The 17,709-nt window shown below is 43.8% G+C and overlaps 1 protein-coding gene across 4 annotated transcripts in view; it reads right to left on the reverse strand.

Annotated features, from left to right (window-relative positions):
* RUNX2 (RUNX family transcription factor 2) overlaps window positions 1-17,709 on the reverse strand; it is a 223,182-nt gene that overhangs the window by 96,523 nt on the left and 108,950 nt on the right. For 3 of the 4 annotated variants that reach the window (XM_049819337.1, XM_049819336.1, XM_049819340.1), the window contains one exon: window positions 9,477-9,650. The exons of the other annotated variant lie outside the window; for it this stretch is intronic. In XM_049819337.1, the coding sequence (XP_049675294.1) occupies window positions 9,477-9,650 (174 nt within the window). The remainder of the gene's footprint in view (window positions 1-9,476; window positions 9,651-17,709) is intronic. 4 annotated transcript variants of the gene reach the window in all.

Here is a 17,709-nt window from a genome sequence, read left to right on the forward strand (position 1 = left end):
CTCTGTGTTTTTCCCTCCCCATAATTCTGGGGGGGAAATGAACGGAGCAGTGACCAGAGTTTTAAAAGTTCAAGCAGCTGTGCTGCACATTCCTGGTGTCTCTCATGCAGGTCTAACAGCGTGTTATACCAAGACTGGCCAGTCCTGGAGGATGGGGACAGATAAGCAGACAGCGAGTACGAGACCCAGGTCCGAGCTTAGGAAGTGGACGTCAGAGGTGGGGAGACTCTCCGACAGCACTTGGCACGCCTGTCAAGTTGTTATCCAGTCCAAACATTACACAGTAGTGTTTTCAGTGCTGAAAATACTATCCAAGAAGGAAAATGTCATTAATCTTACCAGCATCCGGCCAAAATGTCACATTTGGATGCCGGCCCAATTACCTACAGTCACCTCAATTACAACAATCTGAAACCAAATGGTTTGGGATAACTATCGGAAGCTAATGATGCTTTTTGATGTACTTGCTGCAGCTCACTGTGGAGGGAATGATTTTAAGGATAAATACAGTTTATTTTTTGCTGAAGCACTGGTGGATTGCACTAAGTGAGAGAGAGGGAGACCTAGTTTTACTCACTGGTGCTTGGATTTATAAACCATTTGCTCTCAGTTAGTATCTGGTGATAAAGATACCACTCAATGCCTCATACATTATTATTTTTATTTCTTTACATCAATAAAAACAAAGCACTTTCAACCCCAAAGTTTGTTTCGGGCACTGCACGATAAACAGAAAACTACCTCTGAACTGGCTCACAGAAACTGTAGCATATCCCTCCAAATCCTCCCCAATATTTTCAGTGAAGCACATCAGGTCCACTCAATTTGGAGAACCTGCTATGTCAGAGCACTGTGCTAAGGCCCTACTTTGTAGACAGCAATGTGATAGCCACATGGCATAAGCAAAGGCACTTTTTCAGGAAATTCAACTTTTTTTTTTTTTTTCCTTTTTTTTAACTCCTTTCCCTGCTCTTCCACACAGCAAAACCTTGTAGTTTCAGCTATTCCTTGTTTATTTTTTCTGTTCAGACATGATTTGTTTGAAGAGATGTCTGGAAAGCAGATACTTCCTTGAAGCAAAATAACTATATAGATATATAACCCCCCCCCCAACTTTCCAATTTAATTTTAAGAGGATTTTCCTGGAGTTTGCCATTTATATTAGAGCTGAGTAATATAAATGGTTAAACTAAACTCCTCAGAAATCCGAAGGACACTTGATCATTAAATGTAATGAACTTCTTTGTTTTAACAATTTCAAGGCCAGGGTTGTATAGATTGGCGCAGGTTCAAATCTGACTGACTGCTCGTTGTTGTATCTGATATCGACATATTTCTCTGCCTCATTCCACTACTATAATTCACCGTGCAGTCAATGGTAAATGATCTTCAACTGGGAACGGAAAGCCGAGGCTTGCTGGGAAAACAATCTTAAAATTAATGATGTGTCAGGAGCACAATCTCAAATCCAAGCTCCTTCAAACTCCAAGCTCCTTTCAATCTCTGCTTCCGAATCCAAAACAGATTCCCTTAAAGTTTTGGTTTTAGGTCAGCTCCAATGCTGGAAGGAAATTATATAGCAGGTAAAGGCTGAAAAAAAAAAAAAAAATCATGGCCGAGGATGTTTTTACAGGATTTTGGTCTAAGATGGTGAAAACCTCAGGAAAGGAGCTGCCTTCTGGAGGTTGATGCCACTTCTAGTGGTGCAATCCTCATGGCCTGAAAGGATCTTGAGCATCTCTGGCACCCTCACCACTTTGAACACCCATGCTAGACTTGGTTTGACACCTAGCATCCTTAATCCAACAACTGTGAATGCCTGTGTGGACACAAGAAGGACAAATGGCAAAAAGTGGTCTTTCAAAGGCTCATGTGGTCTTTCAAAACGGCATCTCATACTGCGCTGTCAGAGGCAGAATATGGCTGGATGGACTGTCAGTTGACCCCAAAACATATTCTTACGACATCTAGCTTAAATTTATATGCAGCTTCTATAGCTCATTCTAACCTCAGAGCCACATTACCACATTTCTTTTTTAGATATATATATATTTGATTTCAGCTCTCCATGAGTCCAATACCGTGAGATTTTAAAGACCTAAGTGTTTTAGAGAAAGAGAAAAAAGAGGATGGCCTCTTAGTGAAGATACTGTGCTGTGACTTAACTGCTTCTCGCCCTGAAGCAGATCTCCTGTTAGACTTGGGTAACTGACCCAACCTCCATTTGATGCAACTTCTACTTAAATTTAAGGACAATAATGATATATTGCATATTCAGTTGGTCATTTCTTTAAGGTGCAGGCACTCTCTGAGTACCTCACTCACAAAATGGGGTGCTTATCTTGGCTGGAAGCTTTCAACCCAGATTTTCAGGCGGAAACTTCAGCCCTTCTGAAACTAGAGTGCAAGCAACTTAGGTCCAGGGAAATGAGATCATGTCTTCTCAGGGAATAGGAAATAACAAAGAGGAAAATCCTCAACCAAATCGAACATCAGATGATCCATCAGAGCTCAGTGACTGAGGAGAAGGTCACAATACCCCAGGCTGGAGGGTTACTGCGATTCCTCTACACCAAGGCATGGCTGAAGTCATGGCTGAGGCAGGGTGGGGAATTTTGCCCTGGGGCTGACAGGCTTCAAGAGTTATCTTTGGCCCGTTAGGAAAGCGGAAAGTGAAGACACAAGTTTCACCAGATTGTAGAGTAAATGCCCTAAAACCAGCCCCTGCTGACTGACAGCAGTCAAGGTTTGCGTGGACATGAGAGGAGAGAGCAGCGAAACACCCTCGCCTTGCCAAGTCAAAGGTGACCTGCTAGCCCACAGGGTAAACGTCACTGCTCAGCGGCATTGCCCAATCCCCAGAGTAAAATGTCACGAGGCAGAGTCCAAAGCTGCCTCGTCCAGTCCTTGAAGGCAGACGGGCAGCTCGGTCTCATGTGGCACCCCCTGGTCCCACCAGCAGATGTTCCTTGCAATGCTGCTGGAACAGAGACTTTTGCTGCTGAGGCCCAACCAACCCGTATCTTCTGGTTCCACAGGCCACCAAACCAAACCTTCTGGGGGCAAGGAGGGTGCTGAGAGCACCATGGGGAGCTGCCAGCTGCCAGAACAGCATTTCCAGGGCAGATCCATGCAGATGTTTCTGAGGGAAACACAACAATGTCCTTAGGAGGGTCACCTCCTCCTTGCTCAGGCACAGAGACTAATTTAGCAAGTATCAGCGGGGAAGAAGCTACAAGCAGATTTGTGAGAGGTTTTCCTTGGCCTCCTACACCAAAGACCAGCTTCCCCGTTCGCTCCAGCTGGCAGGCTTGCACGTCAGGTCCCTGCGGGCCAGGGGCTTTGCACCATCACCCGAAGCACCATGTGCTCTGCAGGCACAGCACATCTTCCCAATCGTGAGAAGCCCAGAACAGATGAGAAACCTTAGAGCTCTGAGGCAGAGCAAATGTGGATTCCTCCCTAAAGAAATCCCCCCAAACCAAGGGAAAACACTAATATAAAAAGACAGCAAACAGCTCAGGAGAAAGCCCCCCATCTTCCTGCACAGCAGCCATGGGGAAGTGCTAGGAGAGCATTCAACAACAGCAAAGGAGGCAGAGGGCCACTTTGACTTGGCATTTGCACTTGAAAATTTTGGAGTGATTACTAAGAGCAGTCCTCCTTTTGTAAACATTTCTGTTATGCCTGCGTGGGTGTGAAGAAAAGTGCGGCTTTCAGCATATTCATTCACAATAGGGCATATCATGTGTATGCTAAGAAAGCCTGGGCACAGCTTGGCTGAAACAAGTCAGTGGGGCGAGGTCTAAACTAATGTACAAACAGCTCCGTCCTGTTTGCACTTCCAGGTAAACCTTGCCGAAGCAGGAAATATTGAGGATTGCAAATTACTTTGTGTCTAGATTTTACTACCACATTTATAGTCAGTGGGAGATACACACGGTTCTTGACCCTTGTGATCTGTGATTGACTGCATCAATGGACAATGGACATTGATGCTTAATGGACAATAAGTGGTTTTAAAAATCAGTCCAAGATTGGACATGCTGTATAAAACTAAAAAACAAGAAAGAATGAGAAAAAACCCCAGTGACCCGTTCTCCCACCGATGACATTGGCTCTCCAGCAATGTGACTTCTCTTCCTTCAGTGAAAATGTTCTGAAGTGTCAATGGAGAGAAGAAAAAACCCATAAATTGCCCTGAAGAATGAGTTTTTCCACTGCTTTGGCACTGGATTATGAAGCACACAGATTTACTATAGGAAAAAAAAATCAATTTCCCATTTCCCAAACTTAGTTACATGATCAGAGCATGATCACAGGCTCACAGCTCCGCAACGTACCATCTATAACACCCCAACATAACATGCATTCATGCACTTCGCAAAACCACTCTCATTTAAATCCAGCCATCAGCTCTAGCACTGACTGCTGCTGATTGTATTAGTGCTACTGCCAATACTAAAAAACAAGCTGTCTGGAGCTATCTTTGGTAAACACTTAAAGCAAATATCCTCACTTCTGTTCTTAACAAAGCCAAGATGACTTTCTGCATGAGTAACCCAACTATTGTTGTAACACCACCCCCCCAGCAAAACAATGACAACAACAAAAACGCAACCTCCTTTTCTTCTCTATTTCTTAGGCATCTTTAAAAGCCCAGGGCTTGATCTGGATTGCCCAGTTCAATCAATGAAGTCAAAACCAATGGAGTTACACCCCAATGTACAGAAGCGTAATTGAGACCAGATTTTGGCCTGAAGAACCTCTAAACCCATTTCTCCTCCCACCTCGCCAAGAGTCACATTTCTGAAAGAAAAAAAAAAACCAACCAAAAACTGAGCAAGTCATGCCAGTAGGGCAACTAAATTGTAAAGGGGTGGGGGAAATAAAGTTAAAAGAATACTTTAACAGGAGGGACACAAGCTTTACCAAATGGAGGTTCACAACAGCAACTTGCCAGTTGCCTAAAGGATGCAATCAATTTGCATAAAATACAGCAGACTGCAGCCACCCTTGTGTTCATGGCAGCAGAAATCCTAACTCCACCACCTCATCTGCTGAGTCTTGTAGCTTTTATTCCACATTATAGTAAGCTGAAGGCATAATTCACCCCATAAGCCTATTACTTGGGTTATTTCTAAATTATCTGTTTGAGGCAACCACGTACTTTGTCTGATGTGCTCTCAGATTGATGTGCACCAGCTACGCACTGGTGTGTGCTTCAGAGTGCTACTGGTCCCAGGTAAAACACAGGCAACCCCTTGCAGGGGACTTGCATAGTGCCAGTCTAGTAACAGCCATACAGTTTCTGTTTCAAACCTGCCCTGCAGCTGGTGGTCTCGGAGAAGAGACACTGGTCCTTGAGGCAGATGCTGCACAGCTTCATATCTAGAGCCCAGGACAACGCTGTGATGAGCACGGCTTTTCGCCTTCCCAGTGACTCTGCAAAAGGGCAGCATCCAGCCCATTGCCTGCAAGTCCTGAATGGGGGAATTAAGGAAGGCCCAGCTGGTACCATCCTCATCCTCCATCTGAGAGTCGAAGGTGCTTTCTGCCCATGGTCTTCCCAGCAGACTCAGTTTACACCACCCCTGAAACCAGTTCCTGCCTACTAGTGGAGATGGGTCCTCTCACTAACTGCCAGGTAAGCCAGCTCTGAAGCCTTTAAATATGCGTCCTACAACCCTAGAAATGCTAAGAAGTGAAAGCATAACATCCCTGAAGTGCATGGGGAGGGGAAGAGGAAAAGGGAAAAGAAAAAAAAAAAAAGATTTCACGGGACCTGCTTTTGAGTGCTGTTATTTCAGTGATGAAAGTCACAGGTTGCCTATAGATCAGACGGTGCCACAGTGGTGATGGAGCATGAAACCTCACTTAACTCCCACTTCGCGGTCCCCGCAGCCCAGCCGCCGGGGTCCTCGCGCCGACCACATTCCTGCCATTACACCCGTGGCTTTTCCTGGCCGATAGAAGCTAATCCTAAATGGTTGCATTTTAGAAAAACAACAGCTTTCCTCGTTTCGTACTGAAACCCTGATGCAACAGCTCTGTGCCTGAACGGGAACGTAATCGGATACGTGAGCAAGTTGTGCGAGTGCCGTTAGGGAAAGGGAAAAAAATAAAAAAGCAAATATACCAGTATCCAAATGTGAGCAGACAGGATTCCTGATTTATGGGCAGCAAGTGGGGTTCAAATTGAATCTGCATTGCCTCAGCAAAGGCATCTGCTTATTGGACGATTTGTTTTTTAATGACCCTTCGATGTTGCTTTTGCAGAATCCTAGTTAAAATGCCATGTTGAATAAGGGCAACTCTGTGCCTTGTACTGCCACAGCCAGGTCCTGTGGTAGGTTTAGGACTGTGCCGTGATTTGTAAAACCTGTACTCCGATACTCTAGGAAAATAAACACAACCTAGACAGAGAAAAGAAATATAAGAGTGAACCCCAAAGTGCTGAGTTCTTTCAGACTCAGGTGTGGGCCAGCCAGGCTTTAAATATTATTTCTGTTTAATCATGCAATAGCTATGCAAGACCTCAAGGGGAACGAAACAAAAACAGTTTATGTGCTTACTAGCAATAATATGGATTTCGTCGTAGGAAACCAGTATTTACTGTTGAAGTTATTAGGAATTAATTATTTTCCCTAAATTACTAGGTAAAAAGATTAAGAAACAAAGATATTTCTAAAGGAATGCTTGGTTAATTCCAATAAAGGTAATAAAAAGATCCTTGTTTTTCAGACAAGGATCTACTCTCCTTTTTAATATATACTCAAGCCCTACCAGCCCAGTGACCATGTTAAGAAGCCAGTGGTATTCCCACTGAATATCGCACCACAACAAGGAAACTGGTGGAGCCCAAACAGCTCACTCCCTGCTACCACACCAAACAGGCGGACATTTAGCCATTTCCCATGGCCAGCTAACATCCGATCAAAGACGTGCCTCATCTGCAGCATCAACTTTGTCTCTTGTTGGCAGTTTGTGTGGCAATGAGCATCCCTTCATCCCAGAAGAACTCGGAGGGACTGTCCGCAAAAAGCATCCCAGCATTTTGGTGGAACATCAAAGCGTGTAGAGCTTTACAGATTACAATCAACGTCCTGAAGAGCACCAAAAAGCCTTCTGGGGAAGCCAGCGCGATTCACAGAGCTCACACCGATGTAACATGTTCACGCTAATCGCCTTGTTAAATGGGAGGGCTACCAGAAAGCTAACTAGTAGCCTTGGAGGGCTGGGTGTTTTGACTTTTCTAAATTGAGGAGGAGACAAGGGTGGGGAATAACATGGCAAATACTGTATCAGACCACTTATTCACTGCAAACTTTAACAAGCAGCTGAGTCCTCACTCTTTTGGGGGAAACGAGAGCAATTTGGGATTCTGAAGTATCCCACAACCGTGAGTTTATCGGGCAAGAAAAGCACATACTCCACAATCGATGGGACAGTCAGCTTGCCTTCCTCGGTTCAGCTCACTTCCCTCTGCCCTTCCACCACCGCATCTTCCCTCTCTGGATGAAGTCTCAGCTGGTCCTTTGGACTGCTGACTCTTAGATTTGCAGAGAAGACAGCGAATGCCACATAGCTTTGTTTCCAGTCAGGCTTATTTAAAGCTCATCTAAAGTTTTCACCTCCCGGATCTGTAAATGCTGCTGCTGATTCATAACGAGGCAGAGAAGTACTCTATTAATCAAAGCCAGCAGAACATTTTCTACAGGAGGCATTTATGTGAATGAGAGCAGCATATGAGGTTACACTTAGCTAGGAAGAAAATTACAAGGGGATCTCAGTTCTCGTGCTTCAGGGCATAAGCTGATCACCAGATGGGGTCAGGAAGAATTTCACCCTCCTTCGTTCCTAGATATAGTGTTGCACAATAGGTAAACTATGGAGGCACAAGGAAGAAAGAAAAAAGCTGATTATAGCCATGGATTTTCCCCCTGCTTTCTCGGGAACTATGTCCGCAAACACTGCCAGACAGAAGACAGTAGGTTAGAAAAAATATTGGGCTTTAGTTTGGCAGGTCTTACTCAGAAAATGATACGCACAAGGGCCCTGACTTCACATGTCCAACGAACAAAACAAAACACTAAGCCCGGCCAAAAAACCTGCTCTGGGAAGCCGGTGGGCAGCAGGTAGCATGTAATGGGTACTACCAACATATTTAATATATTATGAACATTTTACACTAGTTGAAGCTATACTTCTAGATCTGGGAGAACTTTGCCACAGCTCATGGGAACAATTTTTTCGTTTCAATTCTCTGAGTGCTTTGGGTTCAAATTAACCCACTTACTTCTCCTTCTTACTGCAAATTAATAAACCAGTTGAACTTAAAAAAGAAGAAAAAGAAAGACGAAGAAAGCCACAACACTTTGTTAAAACCACTAAGTTTCAGCTGGTATCATGTCAAAACCACTTGAAACATGAAACCAGAAATCTTCCTAGGCTGACTCAAAGACTATGTCTATACTAGGAGTGCTTTACCAGTAAAGGAATACTGGTATATAACATTGGCAAAGGACTCCTGGTGTAGATGCAACTATAGCAGCAAAACTGAGTTTTTAATCGGTCTAGTAAATTGAGCCAAGAGTTTTGTTGGCAGACTTGCATCTAGGTGAAGTTCTTCAACAGTTTTAGCGAGTGAATTGGTCAGGGGCAACACCTCTTCACATCCTGGATAGACACAAATATGTCAGCGCAAGTTTTGACTGTAGAAATGGCCAAAATTAGGTAGAGGTTGCTTTGAAACTCTTTTGAAAAAGTTAACCAGCTCTGAATTTAGAAAAATGAGAAAAATTGGTTTATTTTGTAGGCTTCACAGTTTTGTTGCAAACTTCTGGCATAGCTGCAGTTAAACATCTTATTTCAGTCTTATAATCTGTGACACATGGTACTTTATGATTTCTCTCAGCACAATGAAATCTGTCTCTCAGCATGCAATCATAAATGTTGCATACAACCCTCACAAGCAACCTTTAGAGATTTCTCCATAACCCAGTTCGTTTATTATAACAGTGGTCAGCACTGGTGCTAGAAGGAAACCGCCACATGAGAAGATTGTATTATTATTCTGATAGAAAGACCATTAAATGCTGGCCGCTTCCCTCAACACGAGTGCAAAATAAAAAGGCTGAATAAAAATATTCCTTCTATTTTATGCTAATATGTACTATTGCACACACGGAGGAGAAGGCAGAGCAACGTGGCAGTTAGAATTTTGCCAGATTCCTACTCAATTTACCCGGATTGACTATTTTGGATTATTTTGGGTTTATGGCAAAAAGATATTTTAAAAAAAGAAAGACATTTTCAGCTTCAAACGCTATAGAAAAATCCACTTCGCACCTAGCTTTGCTTGGAACACATCTCTCGCTCTGTAACAGCCTCTTTTACTGCAGTTGAGACACAAATATCCATAAGCAATTACTACCGTTGCCTGTGCAAGTCAAACCTATGGTTCTGTCTCTTACCTGTAATCTGACTCTGTCCTTGTGGATTAAAAGGACTTGGTGCAGAGTTCAGAGAGGGCCGTGGGCTCTGGGTCGGGACCCCTACTCTCATACTGGGATGAGGAATGCGCCCTAAATCACTGAGGCGTTCAGAGAACAAACTAGGTTTAGAGTCATCAAGCTTCTGTCTGTGCCCTGGAAACAGCAAATCATAAAATAAAAGCGTTAATAACAAGATTTAGTAATTTAACACACCCCCAAAAAAACCCCAAATGGCCTCTAAGGACCTGTTATTAGGTTTAACGGACTTAGAGGTATCTCAGCTAACCCCAATAACACAGTGACATCGGTGGGGGGATTTGTGTTTTAGACGTGGTTGTGCTGGTTAAAGCCTTATGGAGCACAACTGTGCCCATAAAGAGTGTAACGTGTTGCAATTTGGATCACAATAAGCACTTATCAGGACACCCACACAAGGTCTTTTTTGTCTTTTTTTTTTTTTTTTCCTGCTTTAACTACACTAGGTAGCTAAAGGGGCAAACTTTCTTTTCCAAAAGCAAGCCTCCTAAGTACAAGTTATCAAGTGGGACAATTATTCCATGCCTGATTTATACGTTGTGGATTTTTGCTAAGAAATGCAAGCTTTTTCTTCTCCCCTTATTTTTTTTCTTTAACTCTATCACAATTAGTCATTAGCTTTCATTCCTCTGGGAGATTTTCCAAAAAGTAAATAGTCACTGTCATTTGAGAAGAGCAGTATCACAAGGAAAACCTTCAAAGCTGCTGGCCAAGACTGGGTCCTACATTCCCTTGCATGGTCAGCCTTCCTCAGTGCTCCTACTCCTCTCCCCAAAACCAGGCTAACTGCCCTCGTGCCATATGGCCGCACTAGCAACACTCATTTATGGGTGCTCGGTTGTCAAAATGTAAAGGGGAAAAATGGCAAAAGCAACAGGATGCCCCAAGTGATACAGCTCATATTGTCCTTGAGATGTTTCAAGAGTAAAGGCTTTACTTCTCTAATTGTTGTCTTTTTGCTCCTAGGTTTAATTTCTTTCCCAAGTAGTTATAGGATGCTTCTCGCCCAACGGCACCTTTGAATGTGAGGTGCAGAAGGTGTTATTTCTATCATTCAACATATGGAGAAACAGGCATGCATAGAGATTAAGGTCAGGACTAATTTTACTTAACTTTAGCCATTCATAAATCAGGCATCTAGTCTAAACTCTTCTAATGTAGACTTCCTCTACACTTAATGGAAAGAAATAGCTACTTCCAGAGGGCAATTCTTCTCATTTGTCTCTGACACCAGTCTTAAAATGGGATGATTCACCTTCTGAATTTGCTTTCTCTTCCTTCTCTGATCAGAGAGGGAGCACACATGACTAGTTTAATTAGACACCCTCACCATTAGTCAACATTAAATGGAATGAATCTTACCCTAAGTTACTGACCAAGGTCACACAAAAACCCTCTGGCAGAGCTGAAACGGGAGCGCATACCCTCTGATCGCAACCCAGAACCACGTCTGCCTCCATCCCTGTACGCAGTGCCGGGGACAGGCACAAGCAGTAACTGGCTAAGATATTCTTACGCTTTTAACAATAAGAAGGGTCCTTGGTAGGGTTTGGGCTTGAACCCTTCCAGATGATCCCCAGTGGCTTCAGGTAATCCGCGTTGTCCCTCAGCAGTGTGAACACAGCCATCTGGCTGGAGGCTACGAGAGTTCAGCTTTGCAGATACAGTCAGATTGTCCCATTGGTCTTAGGGCCAGAGAACCAATTCTAGCACTCGTTAATTTATTTTAAAAGAGTAAATGAGGCCACTGAATCTTGAGATTGAACTATCAGACTACCACTCTTAAAAAAAAATGCCTTTTAATGGTACCTCTCACCACAGTACTGAAGCACATGGGTTCACATCATCTAACTGCGACCACGGTGCCTACATGACATATAGGCAAAGCGATGTCAGTACTAGACAGCTAAATCCAAAATGGGTGCAGAGAAATTATGGTTCTAGATAGAGAAGTGAAGGATTCAGGTTGAGAGATGAGAAGAAACTGGATGGAATTTAATTTTGGAGAAAATTCTCTAGCGATTTAAAAAAATTAATTAGTTGACCCATTATTTTGTACTTTGAAGTATGGTTTTTCACCCTCAGGATGACTCAGTCTAAAAGCACAGGGTAGGCGGGAGCTTTCTCCTTAAGGAGAAGGTGCTGCTCTCTGTTAGAGCTGACATGGGCGGCTACTCGTCTCTTCAGGAGGTCTCAATCACTTTAAATGGCGAACGATTTTTGGTGGGCTTGTAACATCTCTGTAATGGCAGCTTAATTAACAGGATAACATCTAACCTTTAGTTAGTTAATACTAGTCTTAGTTAGTTAATGCTAGTCTTTAGCATTATCTTTTCAACCTATTTAAATTACAACTTGTACAAGCTAGGTGCTGCTAAACATGAAGAAGCCACTTTTACACACACACACACAGAGTCAGTATTCTCTTGGGGTTTCTCCTTCTCCATCTTTTTTTCCTCCACAATTTTAATGTATTTCCTTTTCCCTTTGCCAGTCGTATTTTCCACTCCATTTTTTAAAGGCATCTACTTCCCCTCCCCTTTTCTCTTCTACTCATTCCTAATCACATTTCAGCAAATTCAAGAGGGCTCAAAGTAAAGCAAACTTTCTTGGCCTGTCTATGGCCTCACACACCAGGGCTGACTTCATCTGTGAATGAATCCACCCCCAAAGGGAAATTTTGAATTTTTGTAGAAAAATCCTGTGCTATGTTCATACGGTGCCCTTTTTGCTAAAGAATCGCTAACAAACCAGTGCTCAAGCTTTTTTAACTGTCTTCAGATAACTCAATGAACACCTGTTATACAGCTCACCACTCCTGCACCAACCTGTGCCCGATAACCCCCAGCTTTGTCTTCATCACGCTCTGTTTGCCTGTGCATAGCTTTGCTAGAAAAGAGTTTATATTTAATTATGTGTATTATTATTATAATGAACTAGTTTTATCACAGAAAGGCAAAATTCAACAGGATAGCAGTGCACTTTAGTGTAGGCAGGGGGAAAAAAAAGAAGAAAAAAAAAGAGAAAAAAAAGAGGGAAAAAGAAATAAATAAGAAGAAAGATTCCCACATCTGGTTGAACTGAAATGATCTAGAGATGTGTGGGTTTGGGTGTTGCCACCTCCCCCCCCCCAAAAAAAAAAATTGCCGAGAAAAGAGAGCTAAATGCACATCTGGAAGACCCCAGGCATCAATGGAACTGCAAGTCCCCAGAAACCAGCAAGGGGCCGAAGGCAGACTTGCCTTCCCCTTCTGGACATTTAAAATTTAGGGTTGTAACACAGAGTCGTGTTGTGACAAAGAGATCCACAGAAGGAGCCACGCTCCCCTAGTGAAATGTCCCAGTGAGATGAGATTACATTACAGCTTCGCACGTTATGGGTTACTTTGCTTTGATAAAAGCTAAGACGTGCTCACATTGAAAGTAAGCAGGAAATTCAACAAAAACTTTATATTGAGGAGGTGCTCACAAAGAAGTGTAGGCAACTTAAATAAATCTCTTGCCCTGATTCCTGTGCAGGAAAAAAAAAAAATCCTATTAAGTACAGAGGAGCCATGAGGTATGGGCTGAAAACACTCTAAAAAGGCCTTCTGAGTAGCACATAAGCAGCAGCAATGAAATATGTGATACATGTTTAAAACTCATTCCACAAGTTGCTTTTCATCTCTCATTGATATATGTGTCCGTTGACAGAGAAATTCCTGATCCCAGGGGAGTGTGCTAAGAAAAGCTGTATTCCTTGGTCTCAGTCATGAGGTGTAATTTTATTTCAGGAAAAAAGATTAGGGTAGCAAGTGTGGATAGCCCAGGGAGAATCTGGGATCTGCTGCAGCAGTGAGTACATTAAAAAGCAATATAAAAGCTACATAAAGAATAGAATAAAATAATGCTGCAGCTATCCCAATGCCTGCAACACTGCATTTAGTGCATTTTTGTGGAATGGATTGGTTTTGCAGGGGGAGAAAATGGTTACGGACACAGGCAGTCTTGGATACGAATTGCAGTCCAAAAGATCAAGGCTGTCCCATGAGTTACGGAATAAGGATGGGACCCAGCGGCCATTGGAATAGATCAGGTCACAGGCAAGGAGATGGGAAAGAGATGAAAAAACCTGAGACTTAATAGACAAAAGCTATACAAGCTGTTCTGATTTGCCTGTTGTCATAGTACAAAACACCTTAGATATTAGAAATCCATTATTCACAACCAAAATGACGAGCAATATTCTGGTCCCTCACCACTACTCGGCTATTTCAAGCCAAACACCAACCTGAGTATTAGTTTCTGGGGACAGAAAACATTGCCATTAATCCACCCCAGTACCAATTTTGGCCATTTTACATGAACCCAACCAGAAAATAGTACTGAGAGAGTGCAATAAAGTCAGTGCAAACAGCAGCCAGCCAGACGGTGCCTAAGCTGCCGCTTCAGCTCGCCAGTCCAGGACGGCCTCAGAACATGTTAAAATGGCCCATGGAAGCTAATGTTCAATTATCGCATCCCAGGCATGGCAGAAGATGTGAGGAGGCTTCATCTCTAGCTTAATCATTTCAGTTTAAACTAAACGAAGGAATGTCTCCCAGATCAAAGCAAGGCAATCTTGAGTCTGCTGGATGTGGTAACTGGAAAGGGACGTGAGCTCGTCTCTCATCACTGAACTTCCACCGCTCCGCTGGAGAAGTCAAGATGTAAATCGGGCCATGGAAGAGGCTGACTTGCAGAATGTAAATGTGGTGTTGATGCTTGAAGATTTTTACCTCCTCAGGGAGGAGGGGGGTGCGTTTTTATCTTTCAGCTTGTGGGTGTGGAACTGAAAACTAATCAGATTATGCTACACGTGGCCTCGCCAGATGCTGACACTCAGGGACTCCCTTTCTTTGTACCGTGTACACCACCCACCAGTTTTTTGTGTGTGTGTGTGTGTGTTGTTTTTCTGGTACCAAGGAGATCTGGTTACCAGATTTTCAACAGATGCTTTTATCACTCTCAAGCGGGTTAGCTATTTTCAGTCATCGCCCAGTTCTATCTTTTTTGCTTTTGCCTTAACAAGAAGTATCATGGGAGTCAGGTGTCTCTGTAAAAGAGCCAAGGGAAGGCAGAAAGGTCATGAAAGTCAGAACCTGGGCTCTCACCTGCTGGGGACACAATTGCTGGGACATCCCAAGCAGAATGGAGGATGATGACCCAACATGAAATACCACCATGGCTTCTGTTTGCTGTACGTCAGGAGTGCGCTCAGCATCAGCTAGTGAGGTTTGGAAGGTCACTCCATGGAGTGACTACAGCTGGAAAGGGCAAACAAAATAAAAATCCTTTGAACGCCAGGGCCAGTAACCGAGGCTTTCTATGGCTCTGGGTTCAGCGCTGAGATTGAAAAAGAAGAAAACTTTAATGGAAAAGGGACTTTCCCTCAGGCTAAGGAGTGGCAGAAAGAAGAATAATCACCTACTTTACAAGCTATGAATTTATAGCCTATACATCCCAAGCTTTCCCGGACTTCAAGAAAAGCACCTCAGAGCCCAAGAACCCACGTTTTGATTATTGCCACTGTTTTCCAAAGGTGAAGTGCTTTAAAAAGTAAAGAATGGGCACATTTTTTCCTACTAACATTATATGTCTTTGAGACAAGCACTCTGATTATGTCTCTTTTAACACTAGCACACTAGTGACATACTTCTGTGTACGCATTGTAGAAGACAATTTCACACCAGAAAAAAAGATAGGTTACATGTCCTCTGAATTTCATCACAAATTCTCATTAAATTCTTATTGGATGTCTTCCTGCATTTCATCCCATTTGGTCCTATGGATCAGATGTAACGGAAAGATACTGATAGGGGCTTGACTGTGAATTCAGCTACAGACTTGTAAAGCAGAAGTCAAGGGATCCACATTTATGCCACGGTAAAAAAGTTGAGACCTGAGCCTAAGGCTTTTTAACAGCTGTTGTGCAGGGACCGAATAATGCTGAGCATTCAGCATGAACCAAAAATATTCATTGTTGTGTTACAAATTTCAGACAACACATCTCTGCAGCAAGATGTCACTCCAAAGCAGTGTCAATCTACATACTAGAGATAAAAATAAGAGCGACGTAAATCAGCAAAAGCCCAGAAGCAGCATGTCAGCTCTTTACAAGGAAAAAATCTCTGAAGCAAGTCACAAGGGTCCCTCTTGTGTCCCTTGTCTCATGACAAACTGTCATCCCTGGGCTGGCTTCCCCCCCTCCCCAGTCCTACCGAATGCACCCAATCCAGAGTTCATGAAAAAAAATCCCAAAACACAGAAGAGCCAAATGTTTTTTACCCAGGAAAGGGGAAAGCTTGGAACCCTTCCAGTCTCTTGGGTAAAGACACAATTATGAGAAGAAAAATATAATCCACCCAAGAGACATAATTACATAATTAGGCCATAGGCTGTGCATAGGAAAGGTTCTTATAGTCCATAAAACAAGGAGCTACATAGGTGCAGTAACTGCAGTTAATTCACTCAATGGTGAAAAAAAAAAAGATGTTTGTTTTTTAAATAGCTGAGGGCACCAGTTTGCATTAGACTGGAGAGCTTTTTCTCCTGACTGTACACAGAGCTCTATTAGTGTCAAAAGGAGTCACTCCGACGCAGGCAGAAAACAAGACCCTGCCTCTTTTTGTTCTTAAAAAAAGACATATTTTTTTTTACCCAGGGCAGGTAAGCCCTGTACCTGAAACTACTGCAGAGAAATGGAAATAAATAAAGACAGAGGCACGTACGCTGTGGATGGGCTCAGTTCCTATACAACGGATCTAAGGTGGCCCATTGCCAAAATCCCACTGAGCTCCTCCTCCCTGACCCCTGCTCTCCCAAAGGTCTGCAGACTACTGGTTCGGCTCCAAAAGGGCCAGATCTACCTCCCAGGGGAACCAGTTACGCTACCGTCTTCCCAGAGCTGTGGCTCCAACCCAGGGTGAGCGGAGGCAGGGGCAAGTTTGAACCTCAGAGCAGAGGTCAAGCCCATGGAGCATCTCCGGTGTTGATGGTCTTCTCCCCACTGACTGACTGGGAGCAAAAGCAAAGGTCTGTGAGGGGAAAGGATCCCATGGGTGTGCAACCTGTGTCCCCTCGTCCCCGTTGGAATGACTCTAATGCAATCATCGCAAAGCCTTGGAGGATATAAAGTGCTATCACTGCTTTTTAAAATTCAGCCAGGGTCTTTGAAAAGCACGCATCCAGCTGAAAGACAGACCCAGAGGTCGGGGGTTTTCAGCAAACTGCAACAGCTGCAAAGGAGCCTCTCGCTCTCAAAATTTCTCTACGTAGAGAGGCGAGAAACGCCTGCTCGTAGCAGGGCTCCAGGCTGCTCCTCCGGCAGGCAAGGGACTGATGGGGAGCATGTGGCAGGGGATGAGTTGGCCTGGAAGCCTGCACAGGGCAAGTTGTGTTCCAGCAGCAAAACTGGAAGATTTAATGAATGAAACCAAAACGGTGCTTTGAGAAAAAGGACAAGCAGAGCAGGAAGGGGCTTGAGTGGGATTGCTTTTGCACCGGTTCCCTCCCACCCTTCAACTCATCCCAGTGTTGCTGCAGGATCCACACTGCCCTCTGCACTGCCCCTCTGCTGTGGTATGGCCTCGGCTCGCCGGTACATGAGCAAGGTGGTTGGGTTTTTTTATTTACTCTTCTTTTTGAAAAACTTTTGAATTCTGACTTGGATCTTGAAGCTTCTCCTACAAAGCTGAGCAACACCCCATATGAACATCAGCACAAACCAGCCGGGTTGGGGAGGGAGCAGGTGGGAACCCCTCGTGCCACGATGCTCTGCCTTCACCTTTATCCATCCTTCACAAACATAAAGGAATCTGTGTGCACGTGTGCCAGGAAACCAGCTAAACGTTGCTCAGAGACATTAAAGACAACTCATATAAACAGAGACTGTCACGCAAGTCTCGGTCCCTGCCTTAATTCCCTTTGCATGCTGGTATCTGTTACACTCTCCCCTCCTCCTCCCCCTTTTTTTAGCAGAAGGGGGGAAGAGAGAGAGCAAGGGCTGTCCCGCAAAAGCACAAGAGCTCCTCATTCTGACTTTATCATCTTCATCCTAACCCAGCAATATCTTTGAGGAATAAGGCTTTCCCCCCCCCCAAAGGTAGCTATCCTATAAAGAGCCCGCCAACTTCTGTTGCTTGCTGCAGCGACCGGC

The sequence above is a fragment of the Accipiter gentilis genome, chromosome 16 (genome assembly GCF_929443795.1).
Source record: "Accipiter gentilis chromosome 16, bAccGen1.1, whole genome shotgun sequence".
In the NCBI taxonomy this organism is placed as follows: Eukaryota; Metazoa; Chordata; class Aves; order Accipitriformes; family Accipitridae; genus Astur; species Astur gentilis.